We start from the raw sequence: 21,851 nt of genomic DNA, 5'->3' as shown, positions 1-21,851 counted from the left end.
GGCCCTTGCAGCTCTTAGCGCCACATTTGTCGCAACATTTTTGCCACAAATTTGACGCTAATGGGCCACTACCATAACGCCATATTTACAAGGTGGCGCAAACTAGGTTTGCGCCACATTGTAAACCTTTTGCTTCACTTCATGCATAATATATGCATGAAGTAGGCAAAGGGGCGTTCCTTGTTAGAGAGTCTCTAAACATGGAACAATGGAATCTACAAGATTCCATTGCACCATTTCTAGCCTCATTTTTAATGCCTGCTTAAAGCAGGTGTTAAAATGAGGCTCCCATTGATTACAATGGGCCTCTTAACACTGTCCTGGATTAGTGTCATTTCTTTTACATTAATCCAGTATATCGCTACAATAGTGTAAAAAAAATGATGCTATTGCCCCTAACATGCGTCATGGTGTGCTGCATTGTAAATACAACACTACCATGGTGGTATTAGGGGACGCAAGGGTGCCGCAAAAAAAACTTTCTTGTAAATATGGCCCTTTTTGTTTTATTCACTTACATTTTCTGAGTTGGTTTGAGCGTAAAATTCCAGCGGACACATTTAAGAAAAGTGGAACTGCACACAGTGCAGTGCCACTTTTCCTGTGCCCTTTACCGCCCCCCCTAACGCCACCATGGTGGCGTCATATTTAAAATATGGCACACCATGTCACAGGGAGGGGGAAATAGCGTCATTTTTTATGATGCAATTGATTTACTTTGCAGGAGTAGTGCCAAATTATGGCGCTACTCCTGCAGAGTAGGGGCCCATTGTAAACAATGGTGATCCCCCTTTTAACGCCTGCTCTGAGCAGGCGTTAAAAGTGCCGAAAAAAATGGAGCAAGGAAAACTCTTAGGTTCCTTGTGCCATTTTCTCTGCCCCCCCCTAATGGGGGAACGCCCCCTTGCATACATTATGCCTCCCTCAGGCATGATGAGGAGCAAGGGTTTATAAAGTGGCGCAATGCATGCATTGCACCACTTTGTAAATATGGCACAAGGAAAATGCCATTTTAGCACCACCCTAGCATATAAAAAGGATGCTATGGCGGCGCTAAGCTGGCGCTAGGGGCTCTTAACTCTGCCCCAAGATGTCTCCCATGCAGTGGACGTGTGATGGTATAGCTGATGCAAAATGCTACACCATATAATGCCGTGCATTATAGAAATGTTGCATCAAGATGTAATGCATATATGATAAATTTAATATGTGTCTATACTAGGGAAAATGTGTAACCCCAGCTTTGGTTTATTGTTTGGACCTTTGGATGATGACCTCCACTGAGGTCTGATCCGAGATGACCTAACTGGTCTGTTGCTAGTTTTAAATTCCAGTTATCTGGTTGAGCATTGGGAGGACGTAGTGGACATTTTATAAATCGTGTTATCACCACTACTATCTTTCTAACGTGAGCTGAGTTCACTGGAATTATTTGTGAAGCCAAAAACCTAACCAACTTGGAAATCTGGGTGTACCAGGATTCCTAATTTGGACCTTTAAGGAAAACCTTTCACTTTGGAAAAAAAAACTGTTGGGTTTCAGAACATAACAAGATGATATTTTTTCTGTTATTGTGTGTCCCTGTACGGAGGGAGAAAAATGCTTAGGAAATGCTGCAACCCAGATGGAATGTATTATAATATTAAATTAATAAGCACTGACTAAACTTTCTCAAAATGTTTTGAACCACTTAATCATTTTCACCACTTTCTGTGTTATTATACTTATTGAATTCGTGTCTGAAACTGGCAATGTTTTTTTTTTTTACATTTTTGATCCTGAACTCAAATAATCATTGACTATTTAGTCCTGCAAGAACCTGTTTCAGTTTTTTGACGACACTGATCCTTTGTTTGCCTGAGCAGATGTCCTGCTTTTGCTTGTGACGTTATAAGTAACATCCAATGTGCTGCAAATTCAAAACATGGGTGTTAGAAATGAGGTATTTGGTTGGCAGACAGGTTACCCCCCTGTCCAAGCTAGGACCCTCACTCTAGTCAGGGTAAGTCACACACAATCCAAATGATCCTGTGCCAACCCTCTGGTAGCTTGGCACTGAGCAGTCAGGCTGAACTTAGAAGGCAATGTGTAAAGTATTTGTACAATGAATCATACAATACCACAACATAACACCACAAAAATATACCACACAGTGTTTAGAAAAATATATAATATTTATCTGAATAAATGCAGGTCAAAATGATTAAAGATGAAATAAGCAATTGTAGGGATATCACTGAAAGTGATATCAAGTGTCTTTAGAGTTAAAAGATTACTGTAAAAGCAATAAAAAGTGTCTTAAGTTCTCCTAGAAACAACGAGTGTCTCTTGCAGGGCAAAGTACCTGGTTTGCGCTGAAAAATCCTCGCAAGAGACTGCAGAGGAGGAGATGTGTGGAAAACGGTGAGTGTGCATCGGTTTCGCCCCTTCGCACACGGACTTGCATCGTTATTTTCCACGAGGGAAAGATGTTGCGTCAATTTCCGGCTCGTGGACTTGGATCCTCTTCAGGTTGCAGGGTTTTCAGACGCCCCGGGGAGGATGCGTGGAATCCTGGGCTTGCAGAGCGAAGTCAAAGCAGCTGCGTTGATTCCGGTAGAGGATGTGTGGAATTTTCTTCCGCACGGCAGGCGCTGCGTCGATTCCTCTCAGGAAGTCGGGAGGCGTCATTCTGAATCGGCTTGCATCGATCCAGTAGGGCTGTGCATTGAATTTCCAGTCATAACACTGGCACTACGTCGATCTTCTGTTTGCAAAGTCGGGCTGCGTCGTACTGGACTCGGCGTGCGGTGAAATTTTCACCACGAGCAGGCTGTGCATCGTTCTTGACAGGCGGTGCATCGAATTTTTGCCGCACAGGGATTTCAGCTGCAGGAGAGAAGTCTTTTTGGTCCTGAGACTTCAGCGAACAGGAGGCACACTCTATACAAGCCCATGGAGAGCACTTCTGCATCAAGACAAGAGAGCAGCAAGACAGCAGGGCAACAGCAAGGCAGCAGTCCTCTTCAGAAAGCATTCATGTGAGTCTTTTAGGCAGCCAGCAGTTCTTCTTGTCAGGGTGCAGGTTCTGGTTTCTTCTCCAGGAAGTGTCTGAGGTGGTAGGGCAGAGGCCCTGTTTTTATACCCAAATGTGCCTTTGAAGTGGGGGAGACTTCAAAGAATGGCTTAGAAGTGCACCAGGACCTCTTTCAGTTCAATCCTGTCTGCCAGGTTCCCAGTAGGTGGTGTGGCAGTCCTTTGTGTGAGAGCAGGCCCTCCATCCTCCCAGCCCAGGAAGACCCATTCAAAATGCAGATGGATGCAAGTCAGGCTGAGTATCATGTGTTTGGGGTGTGTCTGAGTGAATGCACAAGGAGCTGTCAACTAAACCCAGCCACACATGGATTGTAAGGCACAGAAAGATTTAAGTGCAGAGAAATGCTCACTTTCTAAAAGTAGCATTTCTAAAATAGTAATATTAAATCCAACTTCACCAGTCAGCAGGATTTTGTATTATCATTCTGGACATACTAAATATGACCTTCCTACTCCTTTCAGATCAACAGCTACCACTCAAACAATGTTTGAGGGCAGCCCCAATGTTATCCTATGAAAGGAGGAGGCCTCACAGTAGTGTAAAAACGAATTTAGGAGTTTTGCACTACCAGGACATGTAAACTACACAGGTACATGTCCTTCCTTTTACCTACACAGCACCCTGCTCTATGGGTTACCTAGGGCACACCTTATGGGTGACCTATATGTAGAAAAAGGGGAGTTTTAGGCTTAGCAAGTACTTTTTAATGCCAAGTCGAATTGTCAGTGAAACTGCACACACAGGCCTTGCAATGGCAGGCCTGTGACAAGGTTAAGGGGCTACTGAAGTGGGTGGCACAATCAGTGCTGCAGGTCCACTAGTAGCTTTTAATCTACAGGCCCTGGGAACATACATTGCCCTCTAATAGGGACTTATAAGTAAATTAAATAGCTGAATTGGGTGTGATCCAATGTTAGCATGTTTAAAGGGAGAGATGATATGCACTTTAGCACTGGTTAGCAGTAGTAAAGTGCACAGAGTCTAAAAACCAGCAAAAACAGTATCTCAAAAGTGGAGAAAGGCAGGCAAAATGTTAGGGGTGACCACCCTAAGGCTGTCAAGTCTAACAATGCGCACATGGAACACACACATTTGGACTGCTGATTGCAGCTGATATTAAGTAGCATTGTATGACTGAAAGGCTCAGTGTTGCTTTCAAACCTAACTTTTGTGTGATGCTTTCACTGAAGAAAAATTACCTATAAATTGGGACAGATGCCTAATTGACTTGAAATTCACCGGTTGGCATGTACATATCACAACATCTAACTCGTATAGTGGATTTCTTGTTGCTAGATTTATGGTGATGTCTGTCTGTGCTTTCAGCTGCCCCGCTCAGTGTGTACGGAGAACTGCCCCCCTGGCCACAGAAGAGCTGCTCGTCTCGGGCAGCCCACCTGTTGCTTTGACTGCATCCCATGTCCGGCCGGTGAGATTTCAAACCAAACAGGTAGGGTTATGAAAGAGAAAAGGTAAGTTGACAAATACAGTACAGTTGTTTAGCCAGAGGCTAAGAGAAGAATTTTCAGACCTGATTATAAATACACAAAAGTGTGTTAAAAGATTTCAATTTTCTGCGATAACAGTATCTTTGACCGTACAGCGTTTGGGTTACTAACTTAACATTTTTCTAGGCCTGGGTGAAATTTTAACTAAATTGAAGTAATCGGAGTAATTTCGTATTACTCTTGTGATGCGAAAATACCAAAATTACGTGATTATGCCTGCTTGAATAATTAAGGTTAATTTGGTGCAAAACCGTAGGAGCACAGGAACAATAAACAAAGAGAGAGCGATCGGCTGCTGACTACTGTTGTTCCTGTCCTGTAATTAGGAATAATTGTGTTGCAATTACGAGTAATTACATCAGTTACACCCGTTCCTAATTATTTCTGGGTCCGACCTTTCCCAGTTTGAGTATCATCATGTCACTGCTTACATTCTACTTCATAGGTTAATAGCTGTGGCTCAGAGGTATAGATCCGGGAATATAGAGTTTTCAATATTGACATACAAAAATATCATGACCAGAATATTGACTGCCAGTATATTTCGAATAAATATATGCATAGCTTTACTATACTTACCTACATATATGTATACTGAGAGAATTATGCCTTCATGGTACGGAAAATCTATAGTTACCATGCTATATAATAAACTTATTTAAATTATATTCTGGTTAACGATATTTTGGACCCCATATGTTTGCATGTTGATATTTTTGAACTTGATGTCTCGACATAGAAGTGACTTGGGGGGCACTGTATGCAGAGGAACACTGTATGCACATGTCTCTCTCAGTGTTAGCTTCTATTCATCTCCGGTCCAGTGTTGAATTAAAACAAGAATGTCCAACAGGGAAGTAGCTAGTGGTTGTAGACTTAACTACAAAACATTGTATGGCAACTAGACTGCTTAAATTATGTATTGAGGAAGTCCATGCCCGCTGAGCAGGTGGAGAGAATCAGGTACTTGTTAGTCTATGGAGGCAAGGGCTCTAGCCTTTATATAAGCTAAATTTGAGCTCACAAAATGCTCAATCCATCCAATATGCAAAGGTAAACTGGTTTCGGGGTGGAGTCCATGGTGGTCTGACCCACGTAACAAGGTTTTAGCTTGAAGTTGGTGGTTACGGTCCAGTTGAACATATTTGCCTTTGGACTTAGAACATTTTTGGAGTTTGAAGCTCTTCAGTAGGGTAAGACTAGAAGCTGTAATGGGAAAGGATCTGAGTAGGTAAGCAACATCACTGTAGTGTTGAGTTGGTGCAAAATACTCCGAGTGGAAAAAAGCTAGGATTCCTTATTAGAGGTTATATCATTTCAGACAGTGTTGTCAGGTCTGCTCCCTATCTTCTAGGTGTAACATTTTTGTGTAACTTCTCTTAGCAAGGAACATCTTCAAACATTGAAGACTAGTTCCTCACACTCCAGTCTTCTATCCCAAAATTTACTATTCTGCTGTCAGCTCCATGAGAAATTTCCATCCCCAGTTGAGCAAGTGGAATTCTGCCAGACAGACAAGAGCTTAAGCTCCAGGTCTTCTGCACCACAATGCAGTGGTCCAACCAGTCGTGGAAGAAAATGGGGATGCGCTCATCAGGGACACCAGAGACTATGGGTCCCAGACTGCTTTGAGTGCGGCCTGGACGAGGGGACTGGCCTCACCGCCCCATGGGGGGCATAAAATAAACATCTACCCGCAGCATGAGACACACTCATCAGGGACACCAGGGGCTATGGGTCGCAGACTGATTTTAGTACAGCCTGGAGGTGGGGACTGGCCTCACCCCACAATTGCACACATAAAATTGGCTGTATCTACCTATTGTATGGATGCATTCATCAGGGTCACCAAGGACTACAGGTCCCAGACTGCTTTGAGTCCTGCCTAGAGGCAGGGACTGGCCTCACTGCGCCATCAGGCACATAAAATTGGGCACATCTACCCACAGTGCGGGACATGCTCAAACAGTGCCTGAGCAAAGCCAGGGCCAAGGGCAGGCCCATCCTGTGCCCATCATCGCCCAGAAGAGGCTGGCCCACCCCCTTGGTCCTTGTCCTTCAGCTGCAAATGGTGTGTCTTTTAGTGAAGGTCAAGTGGGCAACTGACCCAAGCATACGGATAATGGTGAAACTAAAGCTACCAGGAGAGAAGGAAGCCTTTCCCTTTTCTTTTCTGGAACATGTTGTGGGGGTTATTTATAAGAAAATCACCTTAGCAGAACAGCGCCTATCCATGAAAATAGAGGAGCTGGATGAGTCCTTTTTGAGTCCACAGGGAACATCCAGAGAGTTGGGTGATATAGAGCCCCCCCCCCCAATTCCATTAAGTCCTACGAAAGAGATTGTTGCACCAAATCTGCAGCAATATCCCTCACCTTCAAGCATAATGCCCCTTATTTAGCCATCTCCTAATGGTGACCGTAGATTCCTTGACCAAGAGAACAAAGAGAGCCAAGCAAGCAGGTCATCACAGGACGCCGAGAACCACTACGGCCTCCAAAGCCAAAACAAACAGTGCCCTTGAAAATACATTTACTCAGTCATCATTGCATAACTCAGCCAAAACCTTTAACGTTGGAAGTACAGACTGACCACAGTGCACTGAGGCTCACATTTGGTGGCCCCTCTCTCTAGAATCCGGCTGTCGAGGGTGACAAATCAGAAACAATTGTTAGCCCGAATAACAGCAGGAAATCAATCAAATGGGTGAAACTATGCCCTGACATGGGTACCCTAGCAGGCATTAGCGACAATTTTAGGCCATCCTTAAACCACTTGTTGAACATCCCGGTGATGTTTCTCTATTACAGGACTATCATCTTGCCCTGTTTGCTACCCTGAAGCTTCATTGCACTAAGGCTCAAAATGATTTAAAAAACGCCTCTCCACACAGGCTCCTGCATGATACACTAAGGAGTGTCGGAAGGCAAAAGGCCAACTTGTTGAAGCTGTCAAAAATAATGACCATGAGGAAATGTGGGATGCCCGTGCAAACTACAATTAGATGATAACAAGCACAAAACAGAATTGGATAGATTCAAACTGGCTAGCTCTAGTAGAGGCATCCAGCAAAAATGATTCCCAGACTTTCTGGCATATCTTTTTGCAAGGATGTCCCCAATCCAATAGTCCCATACAAGTACAATTCAACCTTAACAGTTGGATGAACATTTTTCTAAAATTTATGATCATCCCAGTATCGGGCTGGTTCCCCCAGTGTTAAGCGCATCAGATATGGAGAATGTCACTGTAACTGCCTGACTCACTTCACCCTCCATGAAACCCTTTGAGCTATTCAGGCTATGGCCCCCTTTAAGGTTCCGGGCCTAGACAGAATTCCTGGTGACCTGTTCTGCTCTCAACCTCTTGTCTTGGGGCCTTATATAAATGTGCTTTCAAATGACATATTGGCAGGAAGATGAGTCCTGGAATCTTGTAAAAACGCTGAGATTGTTCCAATTTATAGAAAGGTAGATAGAGGAATTCCAAATAATTATTGCCCCATTAGCCTCATAGACAACCTACAGAAGGTTGTCTGTGTCCAGATCTTGGCTAGATTACAAGACTGGATTGATGAGTCTTTTATTTTGACACCTTTGTAGGAGGGGGGTTCGCTCTAGGGTGAGAATAGTTCATCACATCTTTTGCTTCTACCTCATTGAGGCAAACTAATTTAGGCTTTCCAAGGACAACTTAAAAGTGGGTTTTGTGGACCTCAGAGCAGCCTTTGACGTGGTCCCGCAGTAGTTCCTCTGGACCACTGTAGCCAATATGGGCATTGATTACACCCTGTTGGACACTCTTCATGACAATATGTTTGCGCACATTAGATGGGGGCCTGGTGGCAACCTAACTGATCACATACCAGCACAACGAGGGGTGAGACAAGGCTGCGTACCTGCACCAACACTTTTTTCACCTCATATCAATAATGTGGCCACATTTTTAGGTGATTTAGTTCATGATTTTACAAAGCTAGCTGGCTGCTTCACCCCAGCACCACTTTTCATAGATGATACTCTCCTTCTCTCTCAAACTCTGTCTAGGCTCCAAAACAGACCTCCCTAACAAACTCTCAGAGTTTTGTGTCACCCGCTGCCTGGCCGTCGATACCACTAGAACTCAGATCATGATATTCAACCCATACAAGGACTGAAGAGTGAGGTTTCTGATAAAAAGGAGCCCTCCAGCTAGTGGGCAAATTCAACTGCGTGGGGATGAGAATCAATAAGAGCAGGATTTGGAAATCACACACCGAGAAAAGCGAAATGGTGCTGATACACCCTGCCTCAGCAATTGTCAAGCGGTTTAAGGCAACTGCACCTAAATCTGTATCCTCGTCATAGAGGTCTATAGGGCAAAAGCACAGGGTGCTGTGCTTTACAGGGCAGAAGTCTGGGGAATTTTGGCTATCAAAGGTATGATGTCCAAAGAAAATAAGTTTTTAAGATCTCTGTTTAGCCTGCCACATAGTACTCCTTTGCTACCACCATATTTTGACACAGGGCTTTAAAGGGTGGGAGATTTAGCAATGTTGAAACGTCTTCTGTAGTGTGTGAGGTTGTGGTCTATCCCAGACCTCCACCACTATAGGCTGGCGGTGGACGACATCTTGAGCTACAGTAAAGCACATTTGGTTTCTTGGTTTAAGTTTATGAAGTTTCACCTTAACGATTATGTCTAAGTGGGTGTTGGAGTAATCTTTCCAATATTGAAGCTAACACCAAAAGTAGAGTTGAAGCTGAGTTCTGGAACAAAAAATCAATGAACATCACTGTAGGAAGCTGGCTATGTATATACTATACCAAAATGAGGTATAGTGTGTACAGAATCCACTGGATCCCCAAAGGCTTAACAGAGGCTAAAGTAGACAATACTAATGCTCTCATTTGTGCTAGTGTGGTTAAGCAGTTAAGCTTATCAGAAGGTGGTGCTGTTGCATAGGTTCTCATTATTCTAATGAGACTACTGGATTTGGGTGGCAGAATCACCTGAATTGTGGGGTACTGAGTACAAGTCCACACCATCTGACACCTGTCTGCACAATACAGGTTTTCTGGCCAAATAACAGTGCCTCATCTCCACCAAAGAATGGAGCTGATTGTGTCAACCGGGCGCATGACATAGGGGACTCCTCAGGGAATCGTGGTCAATCAGATCTTATCCCTTTCTCTCAGTTACAGTAGTTTCACACAGGCAAAGACAAAAAGAAGCAGAGTATAGTTCAATAAGGTTTATCGAAGTTATTTCATCTTAGATAAAATGGCATGTATTGAAATAACTAGGATGATAACACACGCTAGAAGCAAAATGGTGACAAGAAGAGTGAAATACAAAAACAGTCCCACCGTACTGTCACTATTTCCTACCTAAGCTATGTTAGAGCACAGCGTGATAAACCCATCATCCCCCATACCTGAGCAAGGAAGCCTATTGTCTAGAAAGACAATGTCCCCATAGAGGCCAGGGATTCAGCAGTCTAAGCAAGCAGCTGTAGCGACGACATTCAGGAGTCAGCATGCAGTCATGGTCATCTAGCTGCAGTCTCCCTCTAATGTGTTTGGGACACAGAAGTGTTCTATAGTAAAACATCTGGGGCCAGATGTAGGTACTTTGCAAATTGCGAGTTGCAATTTGCGAGTCCGAGCGACTCGCAAATTGCAACTCGCAATATGCAATGCAGAACGGTGTCTCAGACACCGTCTGCGAGTCGGTATGGGGTCGCAAAGACCCACCTCATTAATATTAATGAGGTGGGTCGCAAATTGCGGCCCCATAGCGACTCAGGGCACTCACTGACATGGAGGCCTGCTGTAGTCAGCAGACCTCCATGTCTGTGACTGCTTGTAAATAAAGCAGTTTATTTTTTTCAAGTGTAGCCCGTTTTCCTTAAAGGAAAACAAGATGCACTTAAAAAAAAATCCGAAACCTTTTGTTTCGGAATTTTTTCAGGGCAGGTAGTGGTCCCTTGGACCACTACCTGCCCTGAAAATATATTTTGGGGTCCATTCACAAAGGGGAAGGGGTCCCATGAGGACCCCTTCCAATTTGAGAGTGGGTTACCATCCACTTCAAGTGGATGGTAACTGCGACTCCATTTGCGACCGCTTAATTGCATACCACTGCGAGTCGCAAATAGGAAGGGAACACCCCTTCCTATTTGCGAGTCGGAAATGCATTTTGCGAGTCGGTCCCGACTCGCAAAATGCATTTCTGCATAGGAAACTCCGGTTTGTGACTCGCAAATGGCAATTTTTGCCGTTTGCGAGTCGCAAACTGGTTCCTACATCTGGCCCCTGATGTTCTAAGAAAGGGTCCCCACGTAAGGATATATATGTTTCTGTGAATGTCAGAGACACAGCGTACCACTTTTGCCAGCAACCCTATCTGACTGCAACCTTGAAGAAAGCACAAAGTGCAATGCTAAGAACATGGTGCTTTCCTAGGCGACAGAACAACCAGATAGAGAAAATAAAACAACACCCCAAATGTGGCCAATGCTAGAAAAATGAAACAAAGCTGAACAAAATGTAACTGGGCTAAGGTGCACAAAAGCAGGTCTAGTTTGCTAAAATAATGTGCCTAAAACATGGCTAAAATAGCTATACAACAGTGCAAAGCACTTGTTTACACACACTGAAGAAATAAGGCACACACTCAATGACTTATTGCAGGCCAATGCTTTTATATAGCAAAAATATATTTTGTTACTTTATTTCTAGAAACAAAAGGATCTTTGTTGCAGGCAAGTACAGTTGTAGGTTTGTATCAAGCTTATATATCAAATGTACCTTGTCTGTGTTTTGCGGCTAAAATAATTTACAAATAAGTAACACTTTTCAATTTCAGAAGTATACAATTTCTCGCAGGAACCAATGCAGTCCTAGGGGAGAAAAAGTGTTAGCACAGTTTACTTGTAAGTACTCAACTTATGGTCCCGGTCTTCGAGGGATAGGCTATCCACAGGTCAAGATTCAAGTTGACCCCAAAAGTACACCACCAGCTGTTGTGTAGCCATTTTAGTTATAGCTCCATGCACATTATTTTAACATACTAGGCCTGCAGCTGTGCAGTTTAACCTAGATATATTTTATTTGGCTTCGCTTTATTATTGTTATAATAGCCACTTTTACAGTCTTGTTTTATTTCTCTATATCTAACTGTTTTTGCCTAGGCCAGCACTCTGTTCTTAAACAAGACATTCTTGCTTACTCTGTGCTTCTTCCAAGGCTGCAGTAAGATAGGTTGCCAGAGAACGGGGTCAACGTTTTGTCTCTGACATTCATAGAAAAACACACATCCTTACATTGGGACATTTTCTCAGAACATCAGCTGTTTTATTATAAAAACACTTCCCTGTCCCTTACACGTTAAAGGGAGATTCCTGCCAGAGAACCACGAATGAATGCCGATTGCTGAATGCTTCGTTACTGCTGCTTATGAATACTTCAGGCCTTTGCTCAGGTATGGGGGATGATTTCTTCCCAGGGGAACCTGAAGGGCAGAATTAGATCTTAATATGCTGTGCTCTATTATAGCCTTGGTAGGATTTAGTCTATTGACTCTAGTGAAAATGTGGTAGCTTTATTTCTATGCTTTACTCTCCTTGTCACCATCTTAATCTTGTCATGCTGTATCGCCCTGGTTATTGCAGCCCATGCTTTGCTATCTAAGATGCAGTTGATTCATTAAAACATTATTGAAACATATACTGCCCCTGTTTGTCATTGTGTATGTGAGACTAATGTAATTGAGAGAAACCGATGAGACCTGAGTGACCACTGTTTCCCTGAGAACTCAGTTATGTCATGCGCTCGTCTGCCCAATCATCCTTGCCCTTGGGTGGAAATGAGGCACTTCTAGTTAGCCGGAGCAAAACCCAGATTGGAGCGACAGGTGTCACCTGTAGTGGGTCAGACTCAATCTCCCGCACCACAGGCGATCCTGCCACTCAAAATCCAGTAGGCTCATTAGAATAATGAGAGCCTATGCCACACAGGAACACAGGGCTGACCGGGTGCAGAATTGGGTTGGGTTTTCAATGGAACCCTATGAGGACTGGGGACACTTGGAAAGAAACATGTTGCAGGTAAGTACCTGCCACTTCAAGGCACACACCTAGGGGGTTTAAGTGAGCACTGGGAGGGGGGGGCACAGGTCAGCACCAAACAAACACCATCAGCGGTACAGGGGTGGCCGGGTGTAGGGTGCAACCACAGAGTTGGGCGCCTAATGCTTTTCAATGGGGGAACTCTGGGGGTCACAAAGATGCTTTAGGCTAGGTCTAGGGAGTCGGTTGTGGGAAACCAAAGGCTGGCCAAGTAGAAGAGATGCCTGGACATTGCTGAATCATCAGTCAGATCCTAAGGACAAGGAGCCACAGGTGAAGGGGTACCTTTGGGAATCAGGAATCTTCGTTGGATCCAGTCGCCGTCAGGGGTGGGAAGGAGGGGTCAACTCAGGGTGGCCTTGAGGGTGAAATCACCTGGGGACCTTCTCTGGACTAGTGGGCCACCTGGACTTAGGCCGTGGGTGTCTGGTTCAGAGTGGGCAGAGCTCGCAGATCCGGGGAGGTTCCGGAGTCCTTCTTGGATGTTTATTGTGGACAGGACCGCAGTCTTCGGGGGTTCTTGGTCCTCTGGTGGGCAGGCCATCCTCTGGGGTTTGTAGAGGTCACTGGTCCTGCAGGATGCGTTGACTTCTTGTAACAGGTTGAAGTGAAGCTGCAGACAGGCTAGTAGGGCTCGAGCTAATTCATTTGTCGTCTGGAGTCTTCACTGCCGGGGTCGGTTTTCCAGTCTTTCTTCTTCTTCTTCTTGAAGTACCCAGGAATCTAAAGAGCAAGGTTCAGGCATGACCCTACATGCTAGACTTAGGGGTGATATGGGGTCAGATGGCAGTAGCCAATGGCTACCGTCCCTGAGGGTGTCTACACCCTTCCTGTGCCCACTTCCTTTGGGGAGAGGGCACATTCCTATCCCTATTGGCTACTTTCCTCCAAGGCAAAGTTGATGATTCAGCAAGAAGTGGGTCACTTCAGCTCTGGACACCTTAGGGGTGGTCCCAGCTGCAGTGGTCAATCTTCCTTGTTTTTCCTTTTTTTCCTACCAGACCTGCTGCTAAAAGTGGGGTTTGGTCCGGGTGGTAAGCTCCTCCTCTAGCTGGAGTGCCCTGGGGCACTGTAACAGGAAGCCTGAGCCTTCAAGGCTTATCATCAAGTGCTGCATTTCCTGCAGGGGGGAGGTGTGGAGCACCTCCACCCAGAGCAGGCTTTGTTCCTGACCCCAGAGAGCACAAAGGCTCTCACCCCATGGGGTCAGAAACCTGTCTGTTAGTGGCAGGCTGGCACAGAATGGTCAGCCTTACACTAAAGGGTTGGGTGAAATGCAGGGGGCATCTCTACGATGCCCTCTGGGTGCATTCTACATTGAAAACAACAATGGCATAAGTGTGGGATTATTGTGCTGAGACGTTTGATACTAAACTTCCCAGTCTTCAGTGAAGCCTTTATGGAGCTGTGGAGTTTGTAATGACAGACTCCCAGCCCATGTACTTAATATGGCCACATTGCACTTACAATGTATTAAGAATTGACTTAGACACTGTAGGGGCATATTGCTCATGCAGCCATGCCCTCACTTGTGGTATGGTACCCCCTGCCTTGGGGCTGTAAGGTCTGCTAGAGGGGTGACTTACCTATGCCACACGCAGTGGTTGGCAGCCCTGGCACAAAGAGAGGATTCAATGTCAACTTTACTTTTTTCTGCCCACCCGCTTACACAAGCTGCTATGGCAGTGTGCATGTGTCTGCTGAGGGGTCCCTTAGGGTGGCACAATGCATGCTGCAGACTTTAGAGACCCTCCCTGGCCACAGAGCCCTTGGTACCACTGGTACCTTTTACAAGAGCTTTAGCTGTGTGCCAGGGATGTGCCAATTGTGGAAACAATGGTACAGTTTAGGGAAAGAACACTGTTAGAAATGGGGTTTTTGGTTGGTAGTCAGGTTACCCCCTGTCCAAGCAAAAGTAATACTCTAGTCAGGGTAAGTCACACACAATCCAAGATTATCCTGTGCCCACCCTCTGGTAGCTTGGCACGAGCAGTCAGGCTTAACTTAGAAGGCAATGTGTAAAGTATTTGTGCAATAAATCATACAATACCACCATATAGCACCACAAAAATACACCACACAGTGTTTAGAAAAATATATAATATTTATCAGGATAATTGTAGGTCAAAAAGAATAAAGTTGCAATGTGAAATTGTAGAGATATCACTGAAAAGTGATATAAAGGGGGTGATTCTAACTTCGGCGGGCGGCGGAGGCCGCCCGCCAAAGTTCCCCCACCAAAATACCGCTCCGCGGTCGAAAGACCGCTGAGGGTATTTTGGGATTTGCCCTGGGCTGGCGGGCGGCCGCCAAAAGGCCGCCCGCCAGCCCAGGGCAAATCAACCTTCCCACGAGGACGCCGGCTCAGAATTGAGCCGGCGTAGTGGGAAGGTGCGACGGGTGCAGTGGCACCCGTCGCGTATTTCAGTGTCTGCATAGCAGACACTGAAATACTTTGTGGGGCCCTCTTACGGGGGCCCCTGCAGTGCCCATGCCATTGGCATGGGCACTGCAGGGGCCCCCAGGGGCCCCGCGGCACCCCCTACCGCCATCCTGTTCCTGGCGGGACACCCGCCAGGAACAGGATGGCGGTAGGGGGTGTCAGAATCCCCATGGCAGCGGAGCGCGCTCCGCCGCCGCCATGGAGGATTCTGCAGGGCAGCGGGAAACCGGCGGGAGACCGCCGGTTTCCTGCATCTGACCGCGGCCGAACCGCCGCGGTCAGAATGCCCTGCGGGGCACCGCCGGTCTGTCAGCGGTGCTCCCGCCGACCCTGGCCCCGGCGGTCTCAGACCGCCGGGGTCAGAATGACCGCCAAAGTGTCTTAAGTCTTTAAAATGTAAACAAAGTCTCTTTCAAGCACAAGTACCTGGTTTGGAGTGGAAAATCTCCTCAGAGGGCCACAAAAGAAGAGATGTGTGGAAAAAGGGTGTGTGCGTCGATTTCTCCCCAGCACACACTGACTTGCGTTGATATTTTTCAAGCAGGGAAGTCGTGCGTCGTTTTCCGGCGCGCAGACAGTCTCTTTCTGTTCTGATGTCCCGGGTCTGTGCGTGGATTTTCCTGCTTGTTTTCCGGCTGCGCGCCGTTCTGCGGGGCTGCGCGTCGAAGTTTCGATCTCACGGCAGGCGTTGCGTCGATTTCTCCTTGGAAGTCGGGCGGCGTTGACCTTGCGAGGCCGTGCATCAAAGTTTCGATCTCACGGCAGGCGTCGCGTCGATTTCTCCTTGGAAGTCGGGCGGCGTTGTCCTTGCGAGGCCGTGCATCAAAGTTTCAGTCGTCCCGAAGGCGTTGTGTCAATCAGCGTCGGTGTGCGGTGTTTTTCTTGCCGCGGAACAAGCTGTGCGTCGAAAATTTCGGCGCACAAAGCGTCCAAGTGAAAGAGAGAAGTCTTTTTGGTCCTGAGACTTCAGGGAACAGGAGGCAAGCTCTATCCAAGCCCTTGGAGAGAACTCTTAGAGCCAGACAAGAGTTTAGCAAGGCAGCAGGCCAACAGCAAGGCAGCAGTCCTTTGTAGAAAAGCAGACAGGTGAGTCCTTTGAGCAGCCAGGCAGTTCTTCTTGGCAGGGTGTAGTTTCTGGTTCAGGTTTCTTCTCCAGCAAGTGTCTGATGAGGTAGGGCTGAGGCCCTGTTTTATACCCAAATGTGCCTTTGAAGTGGGGGAGACTTCAAAGAGTGGCTAAGAAGTGCACCAGGTCCCCTTTCAGTTCAATCCTGTCTGCCAGGGTCCCAGTAGGGGGTGTGGCAGTCCTTTGTGTGAGGGCAGGCCCTCCACCCTCCCAGCCCAGGAAGACCCATTCATAATGCAGATGTATGCAAGTGAGGCTGAGTACCCCGTGTTTGGGGTGTGTCTGAGTGAATGCACAAGGAGCTCTCAACTAAGCCCAGCCAGATGTGGATTGTAAGGCACAGAAGGATTTAAGTGCAAAGAAATGCTCACTTTCTAAAAGTGGCATTTCTAGAATAGTAATATTAAATCCAACTTCACCAGTCAGCAGGATTTTAGATTACCATTCTGGCCATACTAAATATGACCTTCCTATCCCTTTCAGATCAGCAGCTACCACTTCAATACTGTATGAGGGCAGCCCCAATGTTAGCCTATGAAGGGAGCAGGCTTCACAGTAGTGCAAAACGAATTTAGGAGTTTTACACTACCAGGACATGTAAGCTACACAGGTACATGTCCTGCCTTTCACCCACACAGCACCCTGCTCTAGGGGTTACCTAGGGCACACATTAGAGGTGACTTATATGTGAAGAAAGGGGAGGTTTTGGCTTGGCAAGTACTTTTAAATGCCAAGGCGAGGTGGCAGTGAACCTGCACACACAGGCCCTGCAATGGCGGGCCTCAGACAAGGAAAAGGGGCTACTTAAGTGGGTGGCACAACCAGTGCTGCAGGCCCACTAGTAGCATTTAATCTACCGGCCCTATGCACATAACGTGCACATTACTAGGGACTTATAAGTAAATTAATAGTCCAATCAGGTATGATTCAAGGTTACCATGTTTTAGGGGAGAGAGCATATACACTTTAGCACTGGTTAGCTGTGGTAAAGTGCGCAGAGTCTAAAAGCCAGCAAAAACAGTGTCCAAAAAGTGGAGGGAGGCAGGCAAAAAGTTAGGGGTGACTACCCTAAGGCTGTGAGGTCTAACATGTGTCCCCCCCAGCTGAAAGTGGGGAGAGCTACCTGACCTCCTGGGAGCTCTCATCGCTAAGGCGGAAGTATCTGGAGAGACCATCAGCATTGGCGTGGTCAACCCCTGGGCGATGTTCCACCGTAAAGTCCATCCCCTGTAGGGAAATGGACCACCTCAAGAGTTTTGGATTCTCACCCCTCATCTGCATGAGCCATATGAGGGGCCTGTGGTCTGTCTGAACCCGGAAGTGAGTCCCAAACAGGTAGGGTCTTAGCTTCTTCAGTGCCCAGACCACAGCAAAAGCTTCTCTCTCAATAGCACTCCACCTCTGTTCCCGTGGTAATAGCCTTCTGCTAATAAAGACTACTGGTTGATCTAGGCCCTCCTCATTTAGCTGAGCTAGGACTGCCCCTATGCCATGCTCTGAAGCGTCTGTCTGCACAATAAATTCCTGGGAGTAGTCAGGGGCCTTGAGCACGGGGGCCGTGCACATGGCTTCCTTCAGGGCGTCAAAGGCTTTCTGACAAGCCTCTGTCCAATTCACCAACCTAGGTTGTTTCTTGGAAGTGAGTTCTGTCAAGGGTGACACAATGGTACCATAGCCCTTGACAAATCTGGGGTAGTATCCTGTGAGGCCTAAAAAGGCTCTCACCTCAGTCTGAGTTCTAGGTGGTTGCCAGGCCTTGATAGTTTCAATCTTGGCCTGGAGTGGCTGCACCTTGCCACCACCCACTAGGTGTCCCAAGTGCACCACGGAACCCTGCCCAATCTGGCACTTACTAGCCTTGATGGTCAGGCCTGCCTGTTGCAGGGCCTGAAGCACCTCCTTGAGGTGAAGCAGGTGTTCCTCGCAGCTGGAGCTGTAGACAGCTATGTCATCCAGGTAGGCTGCACAGAAGGCATCCTTGCCAGCTAGGACCCCGTTAACCAACCGTTGGAAGGTAGCGGGCCATTTTTCAATCCCGGAACTGGTAATGGCCATTAGGGGTTGAAAATGCGGATCTTTGTTTAGCCCCCTCAGTCAGGGCGATCTGCCAGTACCCTGAAGTAAGATCAAACGTACTCAGGAACTTGGCAGCGCCCAGCCTGTCAACGAGCTCATCAGCTCGGGGGATGGGGTGAGCATCAGTCCGTGTGACTGAGTTGAGACCCCGGTAGTCCACACAGAACCGGAGTTCTGGCTTCGCACCTGGGGCAGTAGCCTTAGGGTCCAACATCACTGGGCTGGCCCAGGGACTACTGGATTTCTCGATAACCCCTAGGGTTAACATCTTGGAGACCTCCTCCTTGATGCTGGCCTTCACCTTATCCGATAACCTGTAAATTTTGTTCTTCACAGGGAGACTGTCACCGGTGTCAATGTCATGAACACAGAGGTGGGTCAGTCCAGGAGTAAGGGAGAACAGGGGGGAGAACTGCTCCAACAGCTCATAGCAGTCTCCTTTCTGGTTTAGAGTCAGGGAGTCAGAAAGAATGACCCGTTCACTGACCCATCCCCTTCTTGGGCAGAGAGGAGGTCGGGGAGAGGTTCACTCTCCTCTTCCATTCCTTCATCTGTGACCAGAAGCATGTTGATCTCCGACCTCTCGAAATGAGCCTTTAAGCTGTTAACATGGAGCACCCTTAGGGGGTTCCTAGGGGTTTGGAGGTCCACTAGGTAAGTGGCCTCCCTTTTCCGCTCCTTTACTTCAAATGAGCCAGACCAGCGGTCCTGGAGAGCTCGGGGCTCTACTGGCTCCATTACCCACACTTTGTCTCCAGGTTGAAACTCTACCAGGGTGGCCTTCTGGTCATACCAGTGTTTCATTACCTCTTGACTGGCCTCAAGGTTACTTTGGGCCTCTTTCCAGAAGCGGGTCATCTGGTTGCGGAGGGCCAACATGTAGCTGACCACATCCTGAGGGGGTGTCTTTGGAGCTTTCTCCAATCCCTCCTTGACAATGCTTAAGGGTCCCCTGACAGGGTACCCATATAGAAGCTCAAAGGGACTGAACCCTACCCCCCTCTGGGGGACCTCTCTGTAAGCAAAGAGAAGGCATGGTAAGAGGACGTTCCACTTACGCCTCATGGCCTCAGGGAGGCCACCAATCATGCCCTTCAAGTTGTTGAATCTCTCTACAAGACCATTAGACTCGGGTGATAGGGTGTGGTGAACTTGTAGGTTACACCACACGCATCCCACAGAGATTTCATGTACGCAGACATGAAGTTAGTGCCTCTGTCAGACACTATCTCCTTGGGGAAACCCACACGGGTAAATATCCCCATCAGAGTTCTGGTCACCACTGGTGCAGTTACGGTCCTCAGAGGGATTGCCTCTGGGTAACGGGTGGCATGGTCCACCAAAACCAGGATGAACCTGTTGCCTAAGGCAGTTTTGGGGTCCAATGGACCAACAATGTCGATGCCCACACTTTCAAAGGGGGTGCCAACGACAGGATGTGGAATCAGGGGGGTTTTAACCCTTTTTCCTGCTTTACCACTGGCCTGGCAGGTAGGACAAGATCTGCAAAATTTATCGGCGTTTGTCCTCATTCTGGGCCAATAAAAGTGGGTGACAAGCCTGTTAAAGGTCTTGCCTTGCCCCAAATGTCCTGCCAGGGGAATGTCGTGAGCCAGACCCAGTAGGAAGGTTCGGTAACACTGGGGGACCACCAGCATATGCGCTGACCCAAAGGCCGGAACCTTAGGCTCACTGTAGAGGAGATCATTCTCCCAATATATGTGGTGATCGCCAGAGGCTTCACCGGCCGCCTGGTTTGAGGCTTGTTTCCTCAGACCTTCCAGAGTGGGACATTCTCGCTGCGCCTTGCAGAATTCCTCCCTGGTGGGTCGACCCTCAACTTGACAGCCAGCAAGCTCAGGTAAGTCACCTAGGGTGGCAATGTCTTCACCAGTTGGCTCGGGAGACTCCTCCTCAGGAGCCCCGTCAGCCACTGCGGGAACTTCTGGGGCCGGTTTCCCGTGCCCCTTGCCCCTCCTCTTGGCAGCTCTCTGGGCCATTGTTTCAGGCTCCAGACGCCCTTGACTTCCCTCTCGGTCAGCCATGGACCGTGTGGTCATGCAGACCCACTCAGGTAACCCTAACATTTCCAGGTGAGACCTGAGCTCCACTTCTTTCCAAGCAGTATGCTCAAGATCATTGCCTAACAGACAATCTACAGGCATGGCAGGACTCACAGCTACTTTCAGAGTACCAGAGACCCCCCCCCACTCCAACGGAACCAGAGCCACCGGTAGGTGACTCTCACGATTGTCAGCAACTATGACCTGGTGGAATGTATTAGGGACTATCTGCTCTGTTGACACCAGCTGACTCTTGATAGTAGTCATACTGGCTCCTGTGTCACGCAGAGCCTCCACCTTCTGCCCATCAATGGTGACCCACTGCCTGTACTTGGAAGTATTTTGGGGCATGTGGGCTTTGGGCACCATTTCTCCTTCTCCCAGGGACACTAGGGAAATCTCTACCTGTTCCCCAAAGCTATCTGGGCCCATCTCCCCCCCAAGTGCTACACTAGTCAACCAAGGTGCCTGTCTGGTAGTGGACGGTCCTCTCCTGGAGCACTGGGGGTCGCCTTTATAGTGACCATACTGGTAACACTCCATGCATTTGGGGTTGGATTTTCCTGACCTGTCATATGTCCCTGGCTATTTCCCAAATCTGGAAAAGGAAGGGTTGCCACCCCCTCCCTGGGAATTCTTTTGGGGGTCTTTGGAGAGTTCCTTATCTCTAAGTTTATCTCCCCCCTCTTTCTTCTGTTGGGAACCCTGACCACCTTTGTGGGTGTCCCCCCCAGGTACCTTCTTGGACACTCTGGTGCTAACCCAGAGGTCCGCCTCCTCAGCAAGCTTCCTGGGATCAGTCAGCTTACTATCCACTAAGTGCTGGCGCAACTCTGTATAAGTAGTATTAAGCATATGCTCTCTCAGAATCAAGTCATATAAACCTTTATAATCAGCTACTTTGTTGCCCCGCACCCATCCATTCAGTGCCTTACTGGAGAAGTCAAAGAAATCTACCCATGTTTGTGTGGTTTGTTTGGTGCTGTCCCTGAACCTCTGACGGTATCCCTCAGGGGTCAGCCCAAACTTGGCAAGTAAAGTGGCTTTCTGAAGTGGGTATGTGTTTTGATCAGGTTGATCCAATGTGAGGAGTGTATCCCTCCCCAATGGCGGTACATAACCCCACATAGCTACCCCCCATTGCCCTTCAGGAACCTCATGAGCCCTTAGTGCAACTTCATAAGCAGCTAACCATTTATCTATGTCATCTCCCACCACAAAACTGGGCACCACATTTTTGGGTATACAAACCTTCTTTTCTCCAGCAGGTCCTGTCAGTATGCTGCCACCATTATTGCTGGATTCAGTCTGTTTTGCCTTGATGTCCAGCTCCTTGAGACTCAGTTCATGAGCCAATAACAGTTTATTTTCAGCCAAGGTTCTCTCAGCTGCAATCTGTTGGGCTGCTCTTTCAGCCTCAGCTTGCTTGGCTTCTCTTTCTGCCCTTCT

The 21,851-nt window shown here is 47.4% G+C and overlaps 1 protein-coding gene across 1 annotated transcript in view; it reads left to right on the top strand.

Moving 5' to 3' along the window:
* The window catches only part of LOC138247027 (extracellular calcium-sensing receptor-like), a 148,416-nt gene that overhangs the window by 72,723 nt on the left and 53,842 nt on the right, over positions 1-21,851 (top strand). Inside the window, exon 5 of the mRNA XM_069201776.1 lies at positions 4,403-4,526. Coding sequence (XP_069057877.1) covers positions 4,403-4,526 — 124 coding nt within the window. The remainder of the gene's footprint in view (positions 1-4,402; positions 4,527-21,851) is intronic.

The sequence above is a fragment of the Pleurodeles waltl genome, chromosome 7 (genome assembly GCF_031143425.1).
Source record: "Pleurodeles waltl isolate 20211129_DDA chromosome 7, aPleWal1.hap1.20221129, whole genome shotgun sequence".
Taxonomy (NCBI): Eukaryota; Metazoa; Chordata; class Amphibia; order Caudata; family Salamandridae; genus Pleurodeles; species Pleurodeles waltl.
Note: the sequence above shows the minus strand (reverse complement) of the source record. Positions and strands in the feature narration are given on the sequence as shown.